This window comes from Anser cygnoides, chromosome 3, assembly GCF_040182565.1.
Source record: "Anser cygnoides isolate HZ-2024a breed goose chromosome 3, Taihu_goose_T2T_genome, whole genome shotgun sequence".
Lineage (NCBI taxonomy): Eukaryota > Metazoa > Chordata > Aves > Anseriformes > Anatidae > Anser > Anser cygnoides.
This window is the reverse complement of record NC_089875.1, coordinates 54,461,802-54,487,914: the sequence shown is the minus strand read 5'-3', so window position 1 is coordinate 54,487,914 and position 26,113 is coordinate 54,461,802. Positions and strand designations below refer to the sequence as shown.

Below are 26,113 nucleotides of genomic sequence, written 5' to 3'. Positions count from 1 at the left end.
TCCCTTAGGCAAATTTTCACAGAACTTTGTTTACACTGTGTATAACTATAGTAGAAAAGATCTTGAGGGAAAAACTGCGCAGACTTTGCACAGGGTAAATGAAGGATTCTACATTATTGTTAATGTTTAGTACAGTATTGTCATTTCCCTGAGTTTAGGCATAAACAGCACTAAGGTATGATTGCAGTCTTTTCTGCAAGACATGAATCATGATGTATATTTTGTTTTTCTGCGTAGATTTATGCATGTTACACATGCTTCACCCCTACATCCTTATGTAATCTCTTGAATAGTGTGTGCCCAGTATGTCTCCGTTGGTTTGACTTTTCTTAGTAGATTCTAAGCTCTTCCATGTCTGAATCAAATGTTCTCCACTTCTTTTAAGCTACTGAATTCACTGTAAGCATAGAAAAATAGTAATGTATAGAATAGAATAGAGTAGTTCAGTTGGAAGGGACCTTCAAAGATGATCTAGTCCAACTGCTTGACGACTTCAGGACTAGCCAAAGGTTAAAGTATATTAATTTGCCTGAATGCTTCTTGAACACTGATATGCACGGGGGTATGAACCACCTCTCTAAGCCTGTTCCAGTGTTTGACCACCTTCAGGGTAAAGAATTTCTCTAATGTCCAGTTTGAACCTGCTCTGGAGCAGCTTTGTGCCATTCATTTGTGTTTTATCATTGGTTATGAGTGAGAAGAGACTGGCACGTTCCTCTCCATTTCCCCTGCTCAGGAAGTTGCAGAGAGCAACGAGGTTGCCTCTCGGCCTCCTTTTCTTCAGGCAAGACAACCCAAGTGTCCTCAGCCTCTTCTCTTAGTACATGCCTTCCAGCCCTTTTACCAGCTTTGTTGCCCTCCTCTGTACAATTTCAAGGGCCTCTTATATTGCGGACACACACAATGTTAAAGGTGAGACTGCACCAACACTAAATATAGCAGGAGAATCCCTTTTTTTGACTGGCTGGCTATGTTGTGTTTAATGTATCCCAAAATGCAGTTTGCCTTCCTGGCTGCCAGGGCATGCTGCTGGTTCAGGATGAGCTTGGTGTCAACCAGCACAGCCAGGTGAGCTGTCCCTCATCTCTCAATCTGTACATGTGTCTGGTATTACTGCATACCTGGTGCAGCACCTGGCATTTTCCTTTATTGAACTTCTTGCTATTGCTTATTGCCCAATGCTCCAATCTGTTTATTCCCTTCATCCACCAAGTGGGTGACCTTATCATAGAAGGAGATCAAATTACTAAGGCAGGACTTTCCCTTCATGAATCTATGCTGATTAAGCTCGATAATAGCTTTGTCTTTTACCTGATTTTAATAATATTCAGGATAATCTTCTCCATTATTTTTTCAGAGACTGAGGTTAGACTATCAAGTCTGTAGTTTCCTGGGTCTTCTCTTATGCCCTTTTTGAAAATGGGTATAACTTTGGCTAGCTTCCAGTCAGCAAGGACCTCCCCAGACTTCCATGATGACAGAAATTTGTTCCATGCTGTCTATTTGGCATAAATAATTTAAGTTTATCTTCCTTATTAAATGAAAATGAATTTAAAATATTCTTGCACAAAGTCTCTTCAGGATGCTTAACAGTGTGAACAGTCTTGTCAGTGTCACACAATAATAGCAAATCTACTGAAAATCAACCACAACTCAAAGTAATTTGCCTTCCTGGCATGTTTGGCTTCAGTAAAACACCACTTTCTGTTGTTTTAGGAGATTGTGTAAGTGCCACAAAGTGCGTAAGAGATGGAATTGGAGCTTATCCTCTCAATTTTCAAACATATGCTACCTTCAATCTGATCTCATAGATATTTTTGTATAACTGCATGTTAAGTACCCTTCTTGACTGTAGAATGACTACTTAAAGAAAGATACTAAGAAAGATACTTGTAGACTGTCTGGTACTGATCTGGGTAGATTTCAACATTTTTAAAAACCTTCCTTAAATGATTTGATGTAAATGATCTTTGTCGTTAAGACTTCTGTTAAAAATTAAATATTTCTTTACCATAATACATGTTTAGTTCAATCTGATTTTATAAAAACATCTAGGGGAGAGGAACCATCCCCACACAAAGGCTGTCATACACAATTTTTTCATGTAAATGGAAAGAATTGCTGTAAACGTAAGTGGTAACATGATGCCAGTTGCAGACCTGTGGTGAACTGAAAAACATGAAGATTTCTTCAAAAAAAATTTTTTTTTATTGTAGTCATTACAGATGATGATGTAGGTGGTACTGAGTTCATAGACAAGAAAATGATTTTTCATGCCTTTTTTTCTTTGTCAGGGTTTCTTTACATCTTTAAGTCTTTATGAAAAGTTCTTTTGTAAACTGATGTGCTTATTACCATGGAGGCATTGAAATTTGAGAGTATTTTCTTGTAAAATAGAATACTTGTTAACAAACTTAGGATTTTCTACCTGATTTGTATATTTAAAGATATGTTTTGGATGACGACAATTAAGGAAAATAAGTAATTAAACGGACAAAGGTCAAGTTGACTCTGATCTGTCGCATCAAGCTGTTTTCACCTTGTGTACAAGTCTAGAAAAAAATAAGCATGTGTAAACACTCAGTTCACTGTCACCCATGCCGGACTGGTGAATAAGCAGACACCTTTATAGCTTCCAATCTAGCATCTTTTGGAAGGCACTGAAGTCATAACATATAATCATATCAGATGTTGAATATTCTGATTTTAGGTAACATCTTTCTTCAGAATACTGCTTTAAAAATTAATTGAATGGGTTTTTAATTGTTTTCTAAAAGATCTTGTTTTCATTTCTGAGTGTATTCAGCCAAGTACAGATACGAAAACGAATAACATATTTACATATTAAGAGAACAGTGAAGATGATGAAAGTAACAGTAGTGCATCAATACAGGCAAAAATGCAGTAAACATAAAATGCAAATACATTAATTGGAACATTTCTATTCCTACAAATGATATAAAATCTCTGGTTCCAGAGCCACCATACTAAAGCTGCCTCCAGATTGAGCAACGGTGAGAACTCCATAGAGCAGATCCCCATCATTTTCCTTAGTGGGGCTTTGGCCAGGATGGCTTGAGTCTTCTAGCACATGTGCATGGATTTCTTTTCTGCAGAAACTGATGGGGAGCAAGCTGGTGCTGAGTGATGGAGGAGAGTATGGCTGGTGTGTGTACTTACAGCTCAAAGCTTGGAGATTTAGATAACAGACTGTTAGTGGTACTATTTCACTGTCTCTGATAAAACACATTCAAGAGGGGCATATGTACAAAAGCTACACTTTGACAAACCCAGTCTTTCTCCTCAAAATAAAAATAAAAATCCATGGAGTATTTTAAATTATATTCCTATTCTTTGTATTACTACTGCTCAACCTCAAAGTCAACTGCATTGCAGTGGCTGCAGAAATCAATTTTCTTTCTCTCTCTCTTACTTTGCTCCCACTGCACAGAAGTCTCTTATCCTTTTCTTCTTTCTAAGATGTATAAAGTAACAGTTAAACTTAGCAAGTGGCAAACAATATATTGGCTTTAGAGCTATCATGAAAGTTTTTGTTTGTTTTAAAAAGCAAAATCGTCCTTCCATAACAAACATTCACCAGATACTTGCAGGAAGATCCAATTATTTTCCTTTATTTCCTCCGTGCACTAATTCTGAACGGAGGTGCTAATTAAGATCATGTGGCTTAAAATATCGATTATTTTTATAACTAAAGTCTCCATATTATCGCTTTGACTCTGCAAGCTTTTCTACAGCTGCTTTAAGTTAAGAATGTCCTTAATGAAGACGGAAATTGCCATATAACATTTCTTATTGAAAGCTTTAGAGAATTTATGCCAAACTGCTGACCGAACAAACCTTCCCAGCAGGGTGCTTGCTGTTTGTCGCTTTCTGTGCTGTGCATGTTCTCAAATGACATCTTGAAGCATTGCAGGTGGTTTGGCGCTTCTCTGCACTTCCAAGTTGTCTTAGCAATATTCCTAAAGACTACAAAGACCTAGGAAACAACGTCAATAACAACAACAAAAAAAGGGAAGCTGTTTGGTATCTTTAGGGCTTTACTAGCATAAGGAAAGAAAGCAAAAAAAGAATAATTTGTGCTAAAAATGAGAAGCTGTGAGCAACTTGATTTTTATTAAAGTAGAAAACAAAGCAAATGCTAGGTCACCAAGAATCAGTCAAGATGCTTTTGTTAGCCATGTGTGAACTCACCTTTGTCATGTCTCTCTGTGCATGAGACTCCTCCTTGTGTGACCATGCAGCAGAACACTCTATGTACAAGCCTGTGCTGCAGCTGCCTTCCCACCATCCAATCCCTGTGTACCTGAGGCCAGAGGGGTGTGATGTGAGATCTGCTGCTACACACCATGCACGTGCAGTTCTACAGATAAGATGGGCTGGGTAGCTTAGGGAAGCTGTCTCTAGAAGAGCTCTGCTGGAGAGCATGCCATTACTTTGTCTCTTCATGTATATATATGATACATGTGATAATACTCATCATAATGTGCATGAATATTGAATATTTCATCACCTATTCATAACTGTCATATTAATAAGATACATATTTTTCTTTCAAAATAATTTATTAATTACTAATAAATAATTTTATTAATTTATTTTATTACAGTAAATGTGTTTGTCTTTTTTCCTAATCAGCCTAAATTGTGTTTTGTTGGTCGTGCTTTAGCAGAGTAAAGCTTTGTAAAATATGAAGATATTTTCAGCCAATTAAAGGAAGATAATTTATTAAATAAACTTTCTTACAACATTTCTTTTAAATGCAGCATGATCTTGTCAGATTCATCATGTTCTACACAGACAGAAATTTGAATTCAACCTCTGTAATGATGCAATCGCCATAATGGCATACTAAAAGCAGGCCTTTTGTTCTCATTTCAGTTTTACGTACTGCTGTGTTGGCCCCTGTCAGTGAACAACATATGAATCTCCACACTCACTGTTTCATAACTGCCTTCATTTTACCAGAGCAAAACAAAGTCTGTTCAGATGCTCTGGTGCTCTGACTTAATGAAATGGAAAGTACATTGTATTTTCAGAAATTGCAGTACGTTTCAGGCTGATTTAGATGCACTCCAAAAATTCTGTGCATCCTTACATATGTTTCATCCTTCTTATACAACAGTTCAAATATATTATTAAAAGCAAAGTGGCCTACATATCTGTTCAGATTCATTGCTTGCTATTTCTTCCAGTTCAGTGTTTCAGTGGCAAAGCTGAAGGGTATTCATGTCTAAACAGAGTATGCAAAGAGGAACCCAAGTGGTTGCTTTTAAAAGCTGCTTTCCTTTATGTGTATGAAACCTAGAGAAGGGCTATATTATTCAGCCATTTTTATGCTTACTGAGCAGTGTGTTATTACAAAAGCATCGGTGAGAAGACTGCATTGCTTTTTGCAGCCACACATCTTGCTGTTTTTGGATATCAGCAGTGTAGTTGGGTTGTCCCAGTCCCTGGATGAATTATTCAGGCTCTTGACATCAGCAGTTTCTGTGCCTGGATTGGCTGGTGCTGGGTTAATAAAATCTTTCCTCAGGAAAACAGTGGAGAAGGATGATGGCAGTGAGACCAGCAGAGCTGCTGCTTCCAACACAGCTGGCTTTGTCTGGCTCTTGCATCTCTGCAAAAAAGCATAAAGATGATTTTAAGGTCTGCCTTCATATGAATTCTCCAATAAGAGCAGGTAGAGGGATTTGTGTTAGAGGCCTGCATTGCCTGTGAAGGAAGAATATTCTACTTGAAGAATTACTTCTGGCTGTATTCTAAAGAAACGCTGCACACTATACCAGACAGGAGCAGCAGCAGTGCTTATGGCTCGTTACAAAGGTGCTGGCGGCAGAAATGTTACATCGTTAAATCTGCTTCCCGGGTCCTTTCAGTACCATCAGGGTAAGTGGTGTAATCAGGGTGCTGGCAGTCTTTGCAAGTGGGGAAGGCGTAACAAACAGTATGACACATGCGTCTTGTGGTTATGGATAAGCACTACTTCTGTAGAGAAGTAGTTAAATGAAAATAACATCTTTTCTTCCAGGAAAATTTGTAAAAAAAAAAAAAAAAAAAAAAAAAAACATATTTATTGCTAAATTTGTAAAATTGAGCTGCTACTTGTATTATCGGACATAGGTTACTTTAATTGGTACAACCCGTGCCTTTTAAATCTATACAAATTAAATGCTAAAAACAGGAGACGTTTATTAATATTTGCACTTGAGCTCATAAAGAATATGTTGTTCACATATATTCCCTTGAAGCAGATTCTTTTGCAATGCTATTTCTGCTGTTTATTGATATGACTGTGACTGAGTGTCTACTGCTGCTAACCATTTGGATGCTGGGAGTTAGTTCTCTGGTTTCCAGTTGCTGCCAGAAGATAGCTTCTTCAACCAGCAGGATGCATTGTAACTAGAAATTAGGAAACTAGAGGTGAAAATCATTCTCTCATTCCTGTAATGAGAAGTTCAATTTCTGAAGGTGCAGTTCTTTTCTTTTGGTATGTCTTTGTTGTGTCCGGATTTCTGGGGAATTTTAAGTTGCAGAGGTGTGAAGGAAGTCAAGACTGAACTGATCCTGTGCAGAGGCTCTCTCTCAGTCCCCATACCTACTCACCCAGAATGCCATCCAAATGTACAAATAATTCCAGTGAAATGAATTGGGCTAACATCATTGCTTGTCAGAGCAGAGCTGATATTTACTGTATCTCACAAGGGAAACATCTTGTTCATGGTTAAAACAATCTAGTGAGAAATCTGTTTTCCAGAATGTAGAAACTCAATAGTTTTTAACAGATTTTATCATTTCAGGTATCTTTAAATATTTGTGGTTTGTTTTTTTGTTGTTGTTTTGTTTTGTTCTTAAGTCATCAAAATTTCCATTTATTGAATCAGAGTTCAGAATTTAATTATTTTTGCATTAGTTGCCTGTAAGTAGATTCTGAAAATTTGATGAATGTTTCAAAAATAGTGTAAAAGAGCCTACCCAATGAAATCAAAGGAAAAAAAAGAATGCAAAAATATCTTCTTAGACATGAAGTATTAATCTAGTAATAGATGCTAGAGATGTGTCTTTTCCCCCCTGGTATTTCTTATCTGTGAGTTCTTATCTGTGAGATAATGTTTCTTTGTAAAAAAAAAAAAAAAAAAAAAAAAAAAAAAATTAGTTGTAATACACAAATATATTTCTAGAGCTTGTATGTGATCAGGGAGCAATTGTTGTCCCACTTAAAGTAACATTTTTGCTGATGAATTTTTTGCAGTGATTTGTATCTTTTTGTACCCTCACTGTGGAGCAGCATTACGTTAGTGTAAATGAAGGAGCTAAGTACGTATATTAGTACATACATTAGTAGTAGTATGTGAAACTTACTGGTTACCTACTCCAGAGCTTTAAAGGGAATTAAAGAATATTCCCTTTTAATTTTACAGATGTGAAAGAGAAAAAATTGCTTTTCAGTGTAGCACAAGTCAAAAGCAAAGGCAGAAACTAAAATTATATTTTCCATCTGTAGACTTTGGGACATGCATGTGTTCTTATAAAGAATAAATATTTAACGGGACTTTTATTTATTTGGATTTTCTGTAGGTGTATGAAGGTGCTTATTTAGAACTGATGATGATAGTGACATGAGTTCTTTTTTCAGAGAAATAGCATTTCCTTTTTATCTCCAAAAGGAAAAATCCCAATAGAAATATGTAAATACCGTTTGTGTAAAAATTATTCCATGTGTCAAAACCGATTTCCCACAAGGAAGGTATAGGGTTTCATGGACTGGTTACAATTCTGTGATTTTTTTTCCTCCTGGCTGTGGAGCCATAACCCTGGCTGCTGAAGTTAGAGGAGCTCATTCGGGAGCTATTTTTGCCTATGCAGCTGGAAACAGTCCATGAGGGGCTATCTGAGAATCAGTGGAACTCACTATAAATCAGACAAGTTCTGCAAAACAGGTCTGAGGGAGGTAGTATATGAACTATCTGAACTAACTGATGGCTTCTCCCTAGCATGATCTCCCAGAGGACAAATAAGGGTGAAAGTCCAGTTTCAGATATCTAATTCAACATTATGAATATTTTCAAATATACATTCTAATAATATTTTTTCTGAATCTTCTAAATTTGATTTTCCTAATTAAAGCAACTTGACTATCAGACATGGATTCTAATTGGAAAGTATAGTAGAAGCACTAGGTGCTCAGATTTTTTTCCTGGATAAATATAATGTCAACTTTGAAGTCGAATTTATCTTGGCATTCAGACTTGAAATGTTGTCTTACTTTTCAATCACTCATTAAGACTTGAACTTTGCTGTGGAACTTCAAACAGTCAAATGTCAGAGTATTATTTTAAGACCTGAAGGTTTTTGTTATGGGTAGTTACAGACAAAATTATCTGAATTGTCTCAAGAAAATGGTGGCATTTCTGGCAAATGCATGATGCATATCATAGAATATTATTCTTCCATTACATAAATCCAAAAATATTCAGCAATATCTAAACTTTTTTTTTTTTCTTTCCTCAGATGAGCAAGAGTCAGTGCAGAAAAGGACTTTTACAAAATGGATCAATTCTCATCTGGTTAAGGTAATGTATGGCTTTGAAAAAAAAAATATATATATGTATATACATATTTTTTATATGTTTATATATATATAAATATATATTTTTTTAATCAAACCTTTTTATTTCTACATATACAGGCTCTGGAGTATAGAACATGTCAGATTTGGCTGAGCAGAATAGTATAAACTTGAAAAGCGATCCACATTACCTGTACACCATCAAAGATAAATCTGATTCAGTATGGTAGTGATTGAGGCAGCTACATCTATAGGCAACTGCTCATCTCCTTTTGGCAAAATTAAGGTCTGAAACCGTAGCACATTAGCAGCTATTCCAGCCAGAGGAAAGATTTGAAACTGTGTTTTTTTTTTTTTTTAAGAAGTAGAAATATTAACATTATTAGATACAATGTACTTGAATAAAACTGAGTCAGTTGTGTAGTTTGATTGAGGCATCCTGGACTGGCTGCAAATATAAATATTGCTTTTTAAATCCAGTGCCAAAATCATTATCTGATACATCTTAGGATGTATCATGAAAGTATTTTTGCTTCCTCTTACCACAACCTAAAACTCAATTTCTGGTGTTAGCACAAGAACAAAGGGAGTGATTTGCACACAATTTTAAAAATATTGTTACAACTGATACCAGCTTTATCTGACAACTTGAGCAGTGAGATTTAATTTGGCACTTGACAGAGTTTTCTCACAGCACAGCTCTACCTGTAGTTATTCATCAGTCCAGCTGATTAAAATATCTAAAAGTGTTCTTAAATTATGAACATGAATAAGTTTGAAAGTTGAGCATGGAATAGCTAAAATAGTGTTGTTTTACCTTCTGCATATGGAGTTGGCAGATAATGCCCCAAAATAATAATAATAATATTGTTATGATTGACTATTAGATATATGTATATGTTGTTAATTATACATATGTGTGTGTGTAATGATAATTACTAGTAGTAACTGTCTAATCCTTGGGAGGAGACAAAATCATGGTGGCAGCTCAAATAAGGTATTTTGTTCTGGATTGACTGTTGTAAAATCAACATTTACTATACCAAACTGATTGGGCAGTGAGGGCTCAGATAGACCTTTTGACTTTTTTTTATCTGTATGTGTATTTCTTTAAAGTCTGTGATACTGTAAAGGTGGATCAAATAATCACATTCAAACAAAGCAATAAACCAGCCACAACCCTTACATTTAACAACCTTAGCTACTGTGTAGTATTTGGTCTGTGTTAATTCACCCTTTAACAGGAAAGTTGTTTCTGTCATATTTTCATTGATAACTGTCAGCAAGTTTGCCTCACTGCCTAAGCCAGATTTATAAATGATTTACTTTGTTTTGTTTCTCGTTTATGCTATTATGCTGTTACAGGAGAAGCACTGTTTTTATATTACAGAGGTTAGACTCAAAAGAGGAACAGTGACCCATGCCTTTCAAATGTTTACATTTTTGAAGTATAAACTTTTAAGTCTTTGTTGGTCAAGTTTTTGGAAAGTGTGGAAATATGTTTCCTGCATTCCTTACAGCTGTAGAAAGTACGAATGGCTCTGTGAAACACACAGGCTTCCCTCGCACTCATGTTCCATATTGTAACCTAGAAATTCAATGTTTAGGTTATTGATTCTTATAGAAGGTCATTGCAATTTTTATTATTTAAAATGAAAGTGAAGGCTGTAACATCTCCATTGTATGGAGGCCCTTGAAATGTGTTAGGAAAAAATCCTGGAAGTAGACCCACTTTTAGACAGAATTGTCTGCTCTCTTGTTTGAACACAGTAAAATGTGGAGCACCAGAAAAAACATTACCTAATGAGGACTATCATGAAATGCTGGCCTTGCACTGATTGCTGAAAAACAACAGTGCATGATGAACTGTCAAGAGACAGAAAAATTCTTCCTGGTCTGAAGGAAAGCAGATGTCACCCTTGCAGATCACCCTAATTTATGTCCATGTGACTCTCAAACACATACCAGTTAGAAAACGCATACCAGTCTTTTAACTGCCCCATCAACAATGTTTTGTGTCAGGAGACGTAAAGGCTAGGAAGACTTGAGATCACAAGGAAACTGTGCTTTCAACAGCTTTGTTCCAAAGCTTTCACTGTTTGCCATGTTTCTTTTACCTGTGAGAATAACACAGTTGCCTGAAATAAATAATGTTGCAGGCTTTGGTGGAGAATAGGGCTTGTGATTACTTTTGGCTACTGTAGACCTACTACTTTACCCAAAGTGTTTGTACTGTATACATTTTTGTACTGTACGCACTTTCAGGCCTTGTCATAACTTGCCATCTATATGAATTAGCAGCTGGTTTATTGAAACTAAAGGATTAAAAGTTCATCGTTTTTAGATACTGATAGATAGTTTTGACTGATAATACTATGAATAAAATATTATTTGTATGGTTGTTAGTGTGTGAAAATTCTGAGGCTAAAAACAAGATGTCTAATGGTATTTATTTATTTAGTAACTCAATTTATTCTAAATCATCTTGTTTCCCTTCTGAGAGATGTGCACCCTAATTCTGAAATACGGTCACTCCTGGAAGTGTTGATCCAAAGCCTGATTGATGTTTTATTTGTTTATTTATATACTTTAGTATTCAGACAGGTAGTATAATACAGCTTCATTTTGGGACAGCTTTTAGCACTAGGCTATATGTGTCCCTTAGCGAGTTCAAGCTGTTTGAACCTGTCCCGTGATTCTGACTCAGCAACCTGAAATCGTCTCTGCTCCCCGGTTCCAGAAGTTAAGGCCAAAGCTGCTAGATAAACATGATCTATCTGTCCTCTGGCTGTCATTTTTAATACTTGTGCACCTCTGCAGGCGTAATGACAATTGAGATACACATATGTAACAGGACTACAACACTCATGTTTTCTAGCTGCATGTTACTATTTCATACAGTTCATTTAAGCTCCCAAAACTAGACCTCCCTCCTCCTCTCAGTCTCAACCGTCAAATCCATAGAAATAATTTGTTTGCTTCTCAGTATATTTTGAGGAATCTTTCCAAAGGAAAAGTTTTAAATAGAGGGCACTATTACACCAAACATCTAATACAAACAAACAACAACAACAAAAAATACTCAATTGCATCCATTCTGAACAGCAATTACTCTAACTCTAATTTCCTTTCAATACTTATCCTGATTTTTTTTTTTTTTTGGTAGCAGATTAGATGAGTAAAGAAGAAAAAGCAAAACACTCTTCTTTGAAAAACAGCAGGGGTATATGTCTTTTATTGCCTTTGCCATTTTCAGTGAAAGTGCTGGAAAACAGCAGTTTCAAAACTTTTGAACACAGACAGTAAATTGGTTTAACCCAATCAAATAACATATTGTATAGGCATAACTTCAGTATTTGTGCTCATGAAAGTATTGTAAACTCACCGAATAGAGACCACAACTGAAAAAAAAAAAAAAGTATTTTTGTATTTCCATTAAAAAGGTGCACATATCAAGAAACAAAAGCAAGTAATGAATATCAAATCAAAATAAAACTAAGAATGGATAAATTTTTGTACATTATGCAAATACAACGCTCTCATAGTGCTAAATTAAATCTGGATATTAAACCTTACATGAAGGCTTTACAAACTGCGAAAGCTCTATATGTTTTATAGAACAAAGAAAGGAAGAAAAAAAATGGATATAGGAAGATTTGTAAATCTCCCACGCAAGGCTGTAAGCTGTGCTAATTTGTGCTTTGAATGTAACTTGGTCTTCACACAAGAGCCACATCATTTTTATGAGTAAACTAAGTAATTCTCTGTCTTTTTCAAATGGGAAAACAAAGGCTGCTAATTGTCTTAGTGACTGACACAAGAAAAACTTTAAGCTAAGTCCATCTTGTCTTCATGATGAGGAAAATCTGACTGGAAGTTTTTTGCTCCAACAGTCACCGCATGTATTCACTAGTATTGCATGTAACTCTAATATTAAAACAATAAGGAATGCTAAATAAATTTGTGTGAAAAAAATTAGTCATGTAAAACCTAGGGCCTGATCCCTCAGACTTTAGTAATAAAAATAGTCATTAATGGCAAGAAACATGAAAAATGATGTGCTTAAGTATTTATGAGTTGAACTGGGGCAGAGGGGTGGACCAACTACTACAGAGTGACTGGAATTTAACATTCTCCTTCCTGTACTCACATGTACTTCCCTGCCAAGACAAATTCAGTAGTTAAATAGATTTTTTCCTGTTTGTACATATGAATGGGTTTTCCTGCATTTTTTTGAGTAGTTTTTGTAATATTGTTTGAAAATTAACATTGTAAAGGTAGCTTTCATAATGCTTCTGATAACTGTTCTTTGTACAGTGTGATGTACTTATTAGAAATGTTAAGTACAGGGTGTGAGGAAAATATTCCTGTAGCAACAATACAATTGAGAAATGAAATTAATGAAATGATGTTGGAACAGAACAGTGAAGCTTAGCAAGGGAGATCCTTTATCAGGGCATGTACTGACAGGACAAGACAATGATTTTAAACCAAAAAAGGGTAGATTTAGATTAGATAAAAGGAAGAAATTCTTCACAGTGCAAGTGGTGAGACACTAGAACAGGTTGCCTAGAGAAGCTGTGGATACCTCATCCCTGGAGGTGTTCAAGGCCATGTTGGATGGGGTTTTGAGGAACCTGATCTAGTGGGAGGTGTCCCTGCTCACGGGAGGGGGCTTGGAAGTAGATGATCTTTGAGGTCCCTTCCTACCCAAATCATATCATATATATATTATATATGTTATATATATGTGTATATATATATATAATATCATATATATCATTATCTGAATATCCATTGGTTCCATATTTGAGGTTTGGATTTTACAAAACTTAGTTTACTGTGTCAGAGGAGCAGTGTCTAGACATTGTAGGATTATCATATATCTCTTTTTGTGAGGCTTGTCAGTCAAATGCTCTTTGTATGTACTGATGTTCTTTAAATCATTCATAATATTTCCTGAACACTGCAGCAAAGGAGATCATCTTGGAAGAGCAACAAGTCTAAGCAAAGCATTTGCTCATCAGTTACCATTAGTGATCAATTCTAAATACAGATATTTAAATAAAAATTTAATGCTGGGAAAAATGGTTCATTAACCTTTAAAATTAATTCCACGTTAATTCTTATTCCTCCTACAGAGTACATGAAATTAGTTGTACTGAGTATGCTTCTCTCCTTGTGACGTGACTGTTCCTAAATGTCAATATCACTATAAACTAACTCCTGTGATTGCATATATTGCAATAAATGTGTTGAAAGTGTACATGTGACAAAGTATATAGAATATCATTAGTATCATTTTGCTGTTTTGCTTTCCTGGATAAGCTTATGGAAAACCAATGTCAAGTACTAAGGCACATGAAATTTTAGTGGAGACCTGACAAGTTGTAGATTTAATGTATGCTTGCTCATCAAAGTATATTCTGAGTATCCCTAAACAATTTTGTCGAAGAAGCTTAAAAATGACAACTTCCCCTTAATATTACAGAATTTTAGAAGTTACTTTGTGTGCTTTTTTAATGTTCTTTTTTTTTTTTTCCTGGTTTAAAAATGCTTTCATTAAACTATTTTGTACAGACTTTCCATCATTCAAAATATATATTGAATTTTTCCAACATTCAAAACATTGTTTAAAAATAGTTTACAGCCAATCACATTGTTGAAGCTATACAGTTACAAGAACAAAGACAAAATCTGGACTACTTTTTCTATTTTCAAGATTACAAAATTTTAAGTTAGTTTTCACTCCCTGCTTTTACTGATTTGCAGTTAGCATTTTGGCAATGCACTGTGGCTACTAGATGAATAGTTGCTAAGGCCTGTTGAGTGTCTAGAATAAAAAAGCATTCAACAGATTTTATCTGAATACAGTTCTAAAACAAAGAAACAAAGCTCTCTTCTCTGGAGGATAATAAGTAAGCAATATACATCTTCAATTTCTCATTTTATTTCATTTGCCATTATACATACAGCCAAGGACTAAGTCTCTATTCATTTCAACGGAAGACTCGGTGTTAATTTCAGTAGAGGATCTGTCTCTAAAATATTCTGTAGCTTGAGCAATACTGTTCAATGGTTGATATAAATAGATAAATGTTTATGAACTTAATATCAGCTACTGTATATCTTACTTATTTGTATTGGCATGGGAAATACAATTGGCTTATGTGGAATACTTATGTTAAATAGGAATCTATTCTTCTATCTATACCATTAAAAAGATGCCTCATTCCATACTTCTGAGAGAAACTGGAGTCATGATAATAGGGTAGCTCGTGGTAAATTCTATGCTATGTGCACAAATTACTAAAAAAAAAAAAAATTTATGAAATACAGTAAGGGTCTTATCTCCTTGTAACGAGGTGTTAACATCTTCAGGATAGTGAAATATATTTTAAATTGTATTTTGCAAAAGTTTTTTGGCAATATGTATAAGTAATTTTCCATATAAAAGGAATCTCATATAGAAGACCAGGTGACATGGCTGTTCTACCTGCTTTTCGTTCATTGTTTTATTAGTATTATATTACATGGTGTGTGTTGCTAAACTCTGGCAGTGATGGCAACTATAAAAACCTTGCAGCAACAAAAAGTAGATTTCAGTCTACTGATTTGTGGCTAACTTTTATGATTTTCATGTTTCAGAGAAGTCAACATTACAGACAGATGTAAATCACTTGGCGGTTTCTTTTTCTCTTCTCATCATTTTTAATGCTTTCTCATATTTCCCCTTGTTTTCCCCAGGCTAATATTTGATTCATGTCAAAAGTAGAATACTTGAGGTGCTAGTTTGCTTCAGTGATGCCTCCAGTGATACTTTCACTGCTTTACCTTAGAACTATGCCTAAGTTACAAATTCGGTTTTTCTAACTACTGTCAGCGAGGAATGACCAGTGAAGTGTGGTTCAGAGCAAGAGTTTGACATGGATGGTCAGAGGATGTGTTTACAGTGTATGCACTATGGGAACCAGAAGTACCTCCCAGACTTGTTTTGCGTATGAATGCCAGATGACTTTTGACTTCTTGTTGGGATAAGGCAAATTCTGGAGTGTACCCTGAATTGAGAGTATGGATACCAAAACATTGAGCATGGAAGGGAGCTGTGGTGCTCTCAGCAGATCATCTGACAGATATGTTATGGGCATCAGGTGGTGTATGGGGCACTGTAAATCTCACCCTTCAATCTAGATGTATCCTAAATCATCCTCTGTAAGAAGTTCCCTCTCTTCCTTACTGTATACTGAGCTTCAAGTGACAAACCTCACTACTGGGGCATTTATGTGGTGAATCTTTTCAAACATTTAGCTCCTGTTGGATTAGGATGGCAGCTGCTTGTCTTTGTTGCTGAATTATTTTAGTACATAGTTCTTCACTGTTATATCATGCAGTAACACTGATAAAGCCAAAGCTGCTCCAGACTCCAAACAGGAAATGATAACGCAGAAGGTGAGGAAAATTAATTGTATTTATGTCAACTGCCTGTAATGCAAGACTGTGACAAATTAATCTCCAGTAACCTGGTTGCCCCATTGATTTCTTTGTCGCTATATTAAGGAAGAACATTATCCATTATGTACTGCGTCGCTAAAGAAGCAAAAAGAATAATGATTACATTCATTTTTGTAATGAGTAGTAATACTGCTGTGTTTTATATACATGAGAAAATAAACTCTTTTATTATTGGGCTATCAGAGCATGTAAAATCTCAGATGAGGTCTACTTTCAGCAAAGGAGTTCTTTTTTCCATTTTATGCCAAAATTATGTCTCAGTGAAATATTAGTTCATCCAAACTGAATGATGAAGGTGGGGCATTTTGATTTTGGGAAGTACAGATTTTTGCTTTCTCTTGATTTGCTATAGTATTTTTTGTTTTCAAGAGCAGTCTTTCCTTTCTTAGGTTCATCTTTTCAAATATATGTTTCTACAGAACAAAAATAATAGATCAAGTTTTTGTATAAGATTTTATTTTTATTTTTATTTTTTGGAAGTACCCCATACATAAATTATTTAATACAAGTTAATTTCAAGAATTTTGTAGTTTAATCATCTTTTCAGTCAATTATCAGATATGACTATTTTCATTATGTGAATTCAGATATATGAATTCTGATAACCTCATGGAAGCTAGAAGGTATTTCTTTCATTTAGTTCAGCAGGGCAAAGTTTCACTTTAAATTTACTGTTTCTAAGAGATACTTTGTGATCATTAAAGGGGCCATTCAAGGGGACCTGGACAGGTTGGAGAAGTAGGCCCATGTGAACCGCATGAGATTAAAGTCCAAGTGCAAATTGCTGCACCTGGGTTGGGGTAATCCCAGACGGGAGTACAGACTGGGAAAAGAACTCGTTGAGAGCAGTCCTCAGGAGAAGGAATAGGGGGTTCTGGTGGACAAAAAGCTTGTCATGAGTCAGCAGTGTGCACTTGCAGCCCAGAAAGCCAACTGCATCCTGGGCTCCATCAACAGAGGATTGGCCAGCAGGTCGAGGGAGGTGATTATTCCCCTCTGCTCTGCCCTTGTGAGGCCCCATTTGGAGTGCTGTGTCCAGTTTTGGGGCCCCCAGCACAAGAAGAATATTGATCTGTTGGAACAGGTCCAGAGGAGGGCCACGAAGTTGCTCAGAGGGCTGGAGCACCTCTCCTTTGAAGAAAGGCTGAGAGAGCTGGGGATGTTCACCCTGAAAAAGAGAAGGCTCTGGGGAGACCCCATACTTAAAGGGGTCTTAGAAAAAAGGTGAAGAATGACACTTTACTCAGGTAGTTAATGATAGGACAGGGGGGAATGATCTTAAACTAAAAGAGGATAGATTTAGTTTAGACATTAGGAGGAAATTCTTCACTGTAAGGGTAGTGAAGCACTGGAACAGGTTGACCAAAGATGTGGATGTTCCATCCCTGGAGGTGTTCAAGGCCATGCTGGATGGGACCTTGTCCAACCTGATCTAGTGGGTGACATCTCTACCTATGGGGTAGGGGGGTTTGGAGTTACATGATCTTTAAGGTCCCTTCCAACTCAAGCCATTCTATAATTCTACGATTAAAGACCAGATGCTAGTCAGAGTCCACAAACTGGCCTGTACTGAAGAAAGTAGAGTACAATGTTGTTGCCTTGTTAAAGATTCTTGAAACACCATCTGTTTACATATTTTTCAGTGTTTTCATTATTCTATTTGCAAATGTAAAGGCAAATGTTAAGCAATCTTTCTTAAGTAGAAAATGACAGTGTTAACAGCATTGAATGGAGATAGAATGTAATTCTCCTGAGCCTTTATAATATCTGGTCTTCTCACTTTTCAGCGCAATCCTCCCATGCTGGTCAATGATCTGTTTGAAGATATCAAAGATGGGGTAATGCTGATTGCCCTTTTGGAGGTTCTTTCAGGGCAGAAACTGGTAAGAAATTCCTTCCTTCTGAATGTAGAAGATAGTTACACTACTTCTCTAGGATATTATCTACTTTTTTTTTCTATAGTTGTATAAAGAAAAAATACTGATTGCTATATAGCAAAATAAGTTTACTCACAGAGTTGCCTATCTGGTTACAAAGCAAAACCAGATGATTACAGAGTGACATTCTTATTTTATGCATTTTCTTTTATTTTTGTCTTACTAGTTCATAAAAATAGCTCATTTATATTAGTCTTTACAATTCACCTTGGTGTTACTGTTATGACACACAAAAGGTCTAAAACTCAGGCCAATTCTATGTCTTGAAAAAATGACAACAGTCTTTTCTTGACTAGTTCACGGCTTTCACTCTGAGAAAATGTGAGCCCCTCATGTATCATGGGGTCTAATATTCATTTACCCTGACAGAGGCTCAGCTACTGTAAAGAACCTTAACTGATGCCAAATGGCTTTCTCACAGCCAAGTTATATAAGGAGGCTACAAGATTTACATAGCAAATAGGCTGTGTAAATCTTGGGAACCAGATTAGTGTTGTGTGTGTGATGGGAAGAGAAATGAAACATTTGCAGGCCAAGACTTCTCACATTTTCCAAACCAGCTCACATATCAAGTGGCAGCATCTGATAACAGAGTAAGTCTTCCATCTGCCTTGATCTAGGTTCAGAGGTTACCTATTGCCCCACAGTCAGGCGATTTCCAAGTGACATTCTTTTGCTCCATTTTCATATGTCACTTCTGTTTCGATTGCAGGTGATGCACAAAATTAGTAGTAACTCAGATTGCAAGTGATTGTAATGTAAGATACAAAGAAAGCTGCTCCTTCAAATGTATTTTTGCTCTGTTGAAGTGTACCGATTTATGTTTCTGTTCATGTGAAGTCTCCCTCTTGTGGCAAAACAGAGGTAGTGAAACAGAAAAAGAATTTTAGTGAAGTTACCGGTTATATTCACATTCACTGGATTGTATCCTGCCTATATTTACTAGTGAAAACAACAGAAATTACAGAACCAGAATAATGTCTGGTTAATTTAAAAGCCATGTATAGTGGAATACTATATTCTGTAGTAACTTCAAAATAAATTTCAAAACCTAAAGCAAAATTTTGTTAAAGTAATTTCTAACTTCATGAATACAAATTTAAATGGCTGTAGTTGTATATTTTCATTGCAACATACGATTCATGCGGGGGGGGTGTGCAAAATTACAGTTTAGAATGGTAGAGACTACGATGTGTTCTTGGATTAATTCAAGAAATTCTATTTTATTTTTTATTTTTATTTTTTAGCCTACATGTCTGAAGTTCAGCAAAATTATTGTTCAGTAAGGATTTGTGATTTTTTTTAAATCATCAGTGTATTAAGGAGAATTGATAAAAAATAAAATAAAAAATTAACATCTGCATAAAATGTCTTTACTGCAGACTGAATTTTAAAACTAACAACAACCTTGACTTCTCAGGCAAAATTATTTACTGAATGTTACCTTCTCTCAAATATATGTTAATAAACATAATTATTTTATTTTACATAACAAAAATACTTTGCTGTTTTGATGAGGTCTGTAGGCTGAAGTCCACAGTTTTAATCCTGGAGTTATTAAGACATCTATAATTATTTGATCATGTAATTTTGGTATTTATGTCCCCTATATCTGTCAGTCCTCTCTGATGGTTTTATTTAAAAATGCAACTTGAATGTTTCAAGCAATGTTGTTCAGGTAAATCAGGCTATGGCCTGTACATATGTGTTCATAATGATCTTGAACTTAATTTTTTTCAGCAAAGTGGCATACATCTAACTAGAGTTTACACTGTTCTTTTTAAGCCATGTGAGCAGGGACGTCAGCTGAAGAGAATTCACTGGGTTGCAAACATTGGCACAGCTCTTAAGTTTCTAGAAGGAAGACGGGTAGGTTTGGTAGCACAAAAGTTGCTGTAAAGTAAAAATGTCAAAATTCAACATTAGTATGTAGAAACATATAGGGTAAAGTTGTGTTTCGTTGCTGTTGTTGTTTGGTTGGTTTTTGTTTGTTTGTTTGTTGAGTTAGAATCACCTTGGATGATCTCCTTCATTTTCTGTGCTCTTTCTCTGTTTCTTACTTTTCCGTTGCTGTTCTCAGCAAAGTTGGGAATGATCTTTAGTTCAGTTCAGTAGAGGTGTTCATTTATAATTAAAAGAACAGATTTATGGACTTGACTACATCGTACATGTAAAACTCTACTCCCTGAAAGTATACACATGAGAACAGTGTGGTTATTAGCTTGGCAGGACTTCAGGTTAATCCATGGATTGATTCTGGTAGTCAGTACTGCAGCCACTTTAGAAATGTAACAAACCTTTTTAGAAATTTAACATATTTAGATATTTAACCTAAAGAGTTGGGATTGTTCAGCCTGGAGAAGAGAAGGCTCCGGGGAGACCTTATAGCAACCTTCCAGTACTTAAAGGGAGCCTACAGGAAAGCTTGGGAGAGACTGTTTGTCAGGGAGTGTAGTGACAGGATAAGGGGTAACAGTTTTAAACTAAGAGTGGGTAGATTTAAATTAGATATTTGGAAGACGTTCTTCACAATGAGGGTGGTGAGGCACTGGCACAGATTGTCCAGAGAAGTTGTAGATACCCCATCCCTGGAAGCGTTCAAGGCTGGATGGGGCTTTGAGCTACCTGGTCGGGTGGAAGGTATCCCTGCCCTTGGCAGGGTTGTGGAATTGGATGATCTTTGAAGTCCCTTCCAATCCAAACCATTCTATGATTCTATGAAAACCTAAAAGCTTAATGTATTCTAGGTACGAATATCAAATACAAGCAATCTACTTTTTTTTTTTCCTTTTTTCCTCATTTTCCTCTCTGTATTATACTGACATATCATATACTGACATTTTTTCTTTTTTTTCTTTTCTTTTTATTAGAATTGCATTTACTTTCTTCATTTAATGTCTGTATTTCAGTTTATTTTTAGTTTTTATTTTTCAATGCACATGTAACACCCAGTGAATTTTATTTCTTCATAGTGCAATACATCAAGAGTTTTTGGACTTTGGCATTCTTTCAGTTTCTTTAACCCCATGGCATTGTGACTTAATTATTTTTCTGTTATGTGGTAAGCTATCTTAGCAGATTCCAGTAGAATGAAATTTATCATAACAGAATTTTTTTCTAGTGAAAAACATGTATGACCATAGCAAAGACAAATACGTTTGCAAAGCACAGTTCTGCTTTGACTCATGGCTCTGCTAGTTAATGTAATAGAGTTTGTTGATACAAACCATATCAGAATGCAGCCTCAGTGTGGAGGCTTGAGTATAGTGAGAGCTTCCTGAATCATAGACAAGACTGGGGTGAATAATAATAATGATAATAATTAAAAAAAAAAAAAAAGTGCTTTCCTAGTCTACATGTCAAAATGTAGTGGGGGACCCAAACTTTGTATGATGTAGCAGTGCAGCAAGATAATTAACTCTGCTAAGTATCAAGATAGATCACCAGGAATGGGACACCATGATTTTGCTTGCCGATCTGAGCATTTTTGTCTGGTCTTTCAGTTATTTTTGTATGCACTGTGTATTAGTATGCCGGATTTCCTTCTAGAGGGAAATGGAAATAAGCACTGTGTAAGGTATATTGCTGTGTCTGCAGGCTGAATCCAGACTAAAGAATGCATCTATCCAGTCTGTCATTGTTTTCCTCCCAGAGGAGATGGGGATGCTGTGGGCACAGGAAATGCCTCTTTAGCATCTGAGTGCAGTCCCTAGTTTTTACTCACAGGTGAATGAAGGGAATGTATAAACGGCTGTCTGTGGTGCCTTTGACAGTGCTGGGGGTCTCCTACCACCATAAGTAATGTTTATTACACATATAATCAACTTCCTATTTTCACAATCCAGACAGACTCCTTTTACACTTCAAAATGCAATTGGCATTTGGCAGATGTTCTCTGAACATCAGAGAACATCAGATGTTCTCTGAAGTTTTTCCATGAACAAGTATGCAGCGCATGAACACTTTAGCTGCCCTTATTTATGTCAGTATTAAGGGAGACTATCTTAGTTTTGCTGAGGGAATGAAGGTTAGCATATTTCATTATTTTCTGACACTATATAATATATTCAATTTCCTTGAGCATTATCTATGTATTAATTTCTTTATACATACTCTGTCCCTTCCATGACTGGCTTTTCTCATATGAGGTTACTTTAGGGTGATACCTTAATCAGACTATAGACTAACATTTGGGAGTTAAGACTCACAGAACCTATTCCTGTTTCTTAACTTTAATTCTTAACTTTAACTCTTAAATTTACTTTATTTAGTCCATTCCACACCTATTAGAAATACATCTTGCATAATTTAAAATCTGTTATGCATAGTCTTTAATTTACTTTCCTTATTAATTGTGCTGTAAGATGTAGCCAAAAAAATGCTATTTTTACATTATAAAATTAAATGAATGCATTTACCTGATAATTAATCACTTAAAACTTATTTTTGTATCATTTTTTCCATTTGTTTTTCATGCAAGTCTATATACAGAGGATCTCCGGTTTGTATAACGGTTTTACATAATTCTTTTTTTTTTCTTTTTTTTTTTCTTATTGTTGTTTTTTAAATGAAATTAAATATTATTTATACAAGTAATAGCATGCAGCAGCCCCCAAAAAATCTTTCTTTATAGCTATTCTTGTTTAAAAAGTGAAATTGTATCATTCAGTTATATTTTTTATTAACAAACTTGTTATTTGGTTACAAAACTGTGTTAAAAGCATGAAACCTATTTGAAATCTATTTTGTAATTGTTATCATTCCTTTTGTGTGGTAATAACACATTTTCTTTCCTAAATAGATTAAACTTGTCAATATAAACTCAACTGATATTGCTGATGGTAGACCTTCTATTGTGCTTGGCTTGGTGTGGACCATAATTTTATATTTTCAGGTACAACATTTTTTATACTTCAGTGTAGCTTGCTCAAGTAATGGTCCAGGTCATCATTTCGTATGAACTGCTGTGTTTCCAGTACCTCACTACATCTAAGTTTATAATTAGCTATGGATCTGATCCTGAATAAAGGAACAGTTTACTATAGGGGTGCTTCACACTGGTTAAAATAAGATACCTGTCTTTGGAATGGACCTCGAATGGCTTTCCTTTATCACTAGAACATATTCTTCCACTCTCTCTGAAGAGTGCAAAAGAACAACAAAAGAAAAGTACAGAATCATGGATTCTTCATACAAGCACCCTTACCAGCCCTGGATATGATTGTGCTGTATGACTAAATTCCATTGTACATGATGTCAGACAGTAATTATGCATACATAACATATGTAAACTTGCTGATTTCACTGGGAGATGCAAATACTTGTAAGTACAATACTTAGCTTTAAATGATGTAGGTGGAGACCAATCTTGCAGTGTCCTCCAGATATAACTATTTCATGTTAAGGCCAAATTGTTGTCAAATTAATGTTCTTAAAAGAGAAAATTTACTGATTTTCATTTGATGAAAAGCATGATGCAAATAACTGTCATACAACCTCAGCAAGCAATACTAATGCACTTTGTTTCTGTACATTCACTATTTCATCACAAGGTATTTCTAAGCAGAGATACAATTATATTTACACCAAAACAGTACAAAGGTAACTTAAGAACTATCCAGATGATCATCAAGGTCATTTCCATTCTTTAACTGAATGAGTGGCCTCTGAAATTAGTGGATTGTTTTATAATTTCAGTTCAAGCTAAATATGAGCTATTGTCTCCTACTTGAATGATAATTTGTCATACTAGATAACTTGACACAGTTACATATTGTTGTAACTGTTTGTTGGGAAAGTCAATGATTGCTAGATTTTCTATACTTCAGAAATTAAGACCATCATCTGGGCACATACATTAGAATTTTTGAAGCTACTTTAAAGTACAGTTAAACAATCTACAGCATGTTAATCACAGCTTCTGCTCAGCTTTGTTTTGTTAGTCCTATTACGATATTATTTAAGAGACTGGTGAGAATTAAACTGATTATCTACAAACAGTCCATTAATATTTTTTTTCACACAGATTGAAGAGCTGACCAGCAACCTCCCACAGCTGCAATCATTGTCTAGCAGTGCGTCTTCTGTGGAAAGTGTTGTCAGTTCAGAAACTGCAAGTCCCCCAAGCAAACGGAAGGTGGTAACCAAGGTCCAAGGAAGTGCCAGGAAGGCTTTACTAAAATGGATACAGTACACGGCAGCAAAGTAAGTAACCTACAGATGAATTGATTTTGTATCTTAAGTGTAAACTTTTTCTTCAGAATTTAAACTCTCTCTGTCAGGGACTGTCCTTTTGCTATCTTTTTATATAGCACCAGCCTGTGATCATATTATTTTTGATAATTGAGGCTGCTAAATGTTCCACCATTACAAAAAGCAAGTAATCAATAATAATTTACATTAATTTTACAAGCAATCACATTTTATAGTCTCTGAATAATGAATGGGATTATCTCGACAGAATGAGGAACTGAAAGGGGAATTAAATATCTGAATGTTTTAGTCTTACTGCCAAAACACTTGATGTTACAATGCAAGCCCCACACTGACAGCATTCCTTAGTGACAGAGCCTGTAATTCTGCACTAAATTCAGGCACTTGCTGTTAAAAGAGAAGTAGTGAAAAAACAGAACATCCTTCCACAGTTTTAAGGCAAAGGATGTATTACTGCAAAAATTGTCTGGAATTTTCATTCTTCTTAAACAAAGTTTATGCCAAGTAAGCCTAAATTTATTTCAGTTATTTTTGCTATTTGGTACAATTATCCCAAGTTTGCTGTGCTTGCTAAAAGGCATGGAAAAAGCATACATTAAATCAAAGAACCAATATTAATTTAGTGGCTTTCACTCTAAGAAAATAAAAATAAAAGGCATAAAAGAATAAAATGGATTTTTTTTTTGTACTTAAGTAATCACTGCTGTTTGAAGATATCAATCATGTAATAATGTAGATGGAAATAGTAAATCATGGAACAATGCCTCAGAGAAAAGAAATATAAAGAGAAAGACTTTCTCCAGTTCTTCAATAAATAGCTAGAATACAGTAACTAAAAATGCCTAATCAGATTGTACTGCACTATTCCTATTGAATTGTTGTTAGGAAGAGACAGGCTAGTGAAAGCTGTCAGCTGCAACTTCCAGACATGTAAACAAGCAAGATACAAACAAAGAGAGAGTTTCATAAATCTGATTTTCAGTACAGTGAGGAAGAGTAGGTGAAATGTGTTATAAGAAATCTAAAAGAAGGATAATACACTTTGCCAAGCCCTCATTTAGCTCACTGCAGGAGCTTTTCAAGGGCTCATCAAAGGCTGTAGTTTTCAATGATTACAATAATCTGTGAATGAAGCTTTCATCTGGAGTTACTGTTCCTGTGACCTTCCCAATGACAAAACTACCTTCTTGTCCAGGTGTGTCTTCAAAGGAAGTTTACGTGCTCAAACTAATTTAAAAAACAAACAAAAAAAAAGTCCTGCAGTTTGTGGACCCTTCAGAATTACTTTTAAAAGCAGCAGTCAGAAGTGATATTCAGTTCTGATTACTTTCTCATTATATCTTTGCACTTCTTCATCATATACAAGAACCTCGGTGCACTTTAATTGTTCAAAATACCATGGGCTTATGGCCGCTACTGAGCTTGCTGGTGACAAATGCAGTATGTATATAACTATATCCTCTAGGATCTTCATATGCAGTAATGAATTTATGCAGTGTACAGATGGAGCTGTAGTCAAGCTGACTAGCACTGTAGGAACACCAGGTGGTTTAGGTCTAATTATGAGCAGCCACTGGTTGGAGCATCCTGTCTCCTCCCGTATTTCCTCTAGTCTTGATACTGAGATCCACTATTTTTTCCTTCATATTTCTTAGGCAAGTTGGAATTGAAATCAAAGACTTTGGACAAAGCTGGAGGAGTGGTGTTGCATTTCATTCCGTTATTCATGCCATCCGTCCAGATTTAGTGGACATGGACAAAGTAAAGGGAAGATCAAATAGGGAAAACCTGGAAGAAGCCTTCACACTCGCAGAAACAGAACTAGGAATTCCAAGGCTCCTTGATCCAGAAGGTACCTAATTCA

General features: G+C 35.6%; 1 protein-coding gene across 16 annotated transcripts in view; it reads left to right on the top strand.

Moving 5' to 3' along the window:
* Positions 1-26,113, top strand: part of SYNE1 (spectrin repeat containing nuclear envelope protein 1) — a 311,711-nt gene that overhangs the window by 44,537 nt on the left and 241,061 nt on the right. For 4 of the 16 annotated variants that reach the window (XM_066994198.1, XM_048076960.2, XM_013178232.3 and 1 more), the window contains exons 1-8: positions 5,221-5,907; positions 8,530-8,591; positions 17,887-17,982; positions 19,822-19,905; positions 22,517-22,537; positions 22,838-22,930; positions 24,062-24,240; positions 25,905-26,101. In XM_066994198.1, coding sequence (XP_066850299.1) covers positions 5,829-5,907; positions 8,530-8,591; positions 17,887-17,982; positions 19,822-19,905; positions 22,517-22,537; positions 22,838-22,930; positions 24,062-24,240; positions 25,905-26,101 — 811 coding nt within the window. In that variant the 5' untranslated portion in view covers positions 5,221-5,828. Of the gene's footprint in view, positions 1-5,153; positions 5,908-8,529; positions 8,592-17,886; positions 17,983-19,821; positions 19,906-22,516; positions 22,538-22,837; positions 22,931-24,061; positions 24,241-25,904; positions 26,102-26,113 lie in introns of those variants that run through there. The other 12 variants (XM_048076961.2, XM_048076963.2, XM_048076962.2 and 9 more) reach the window with 8 other exon arrangements.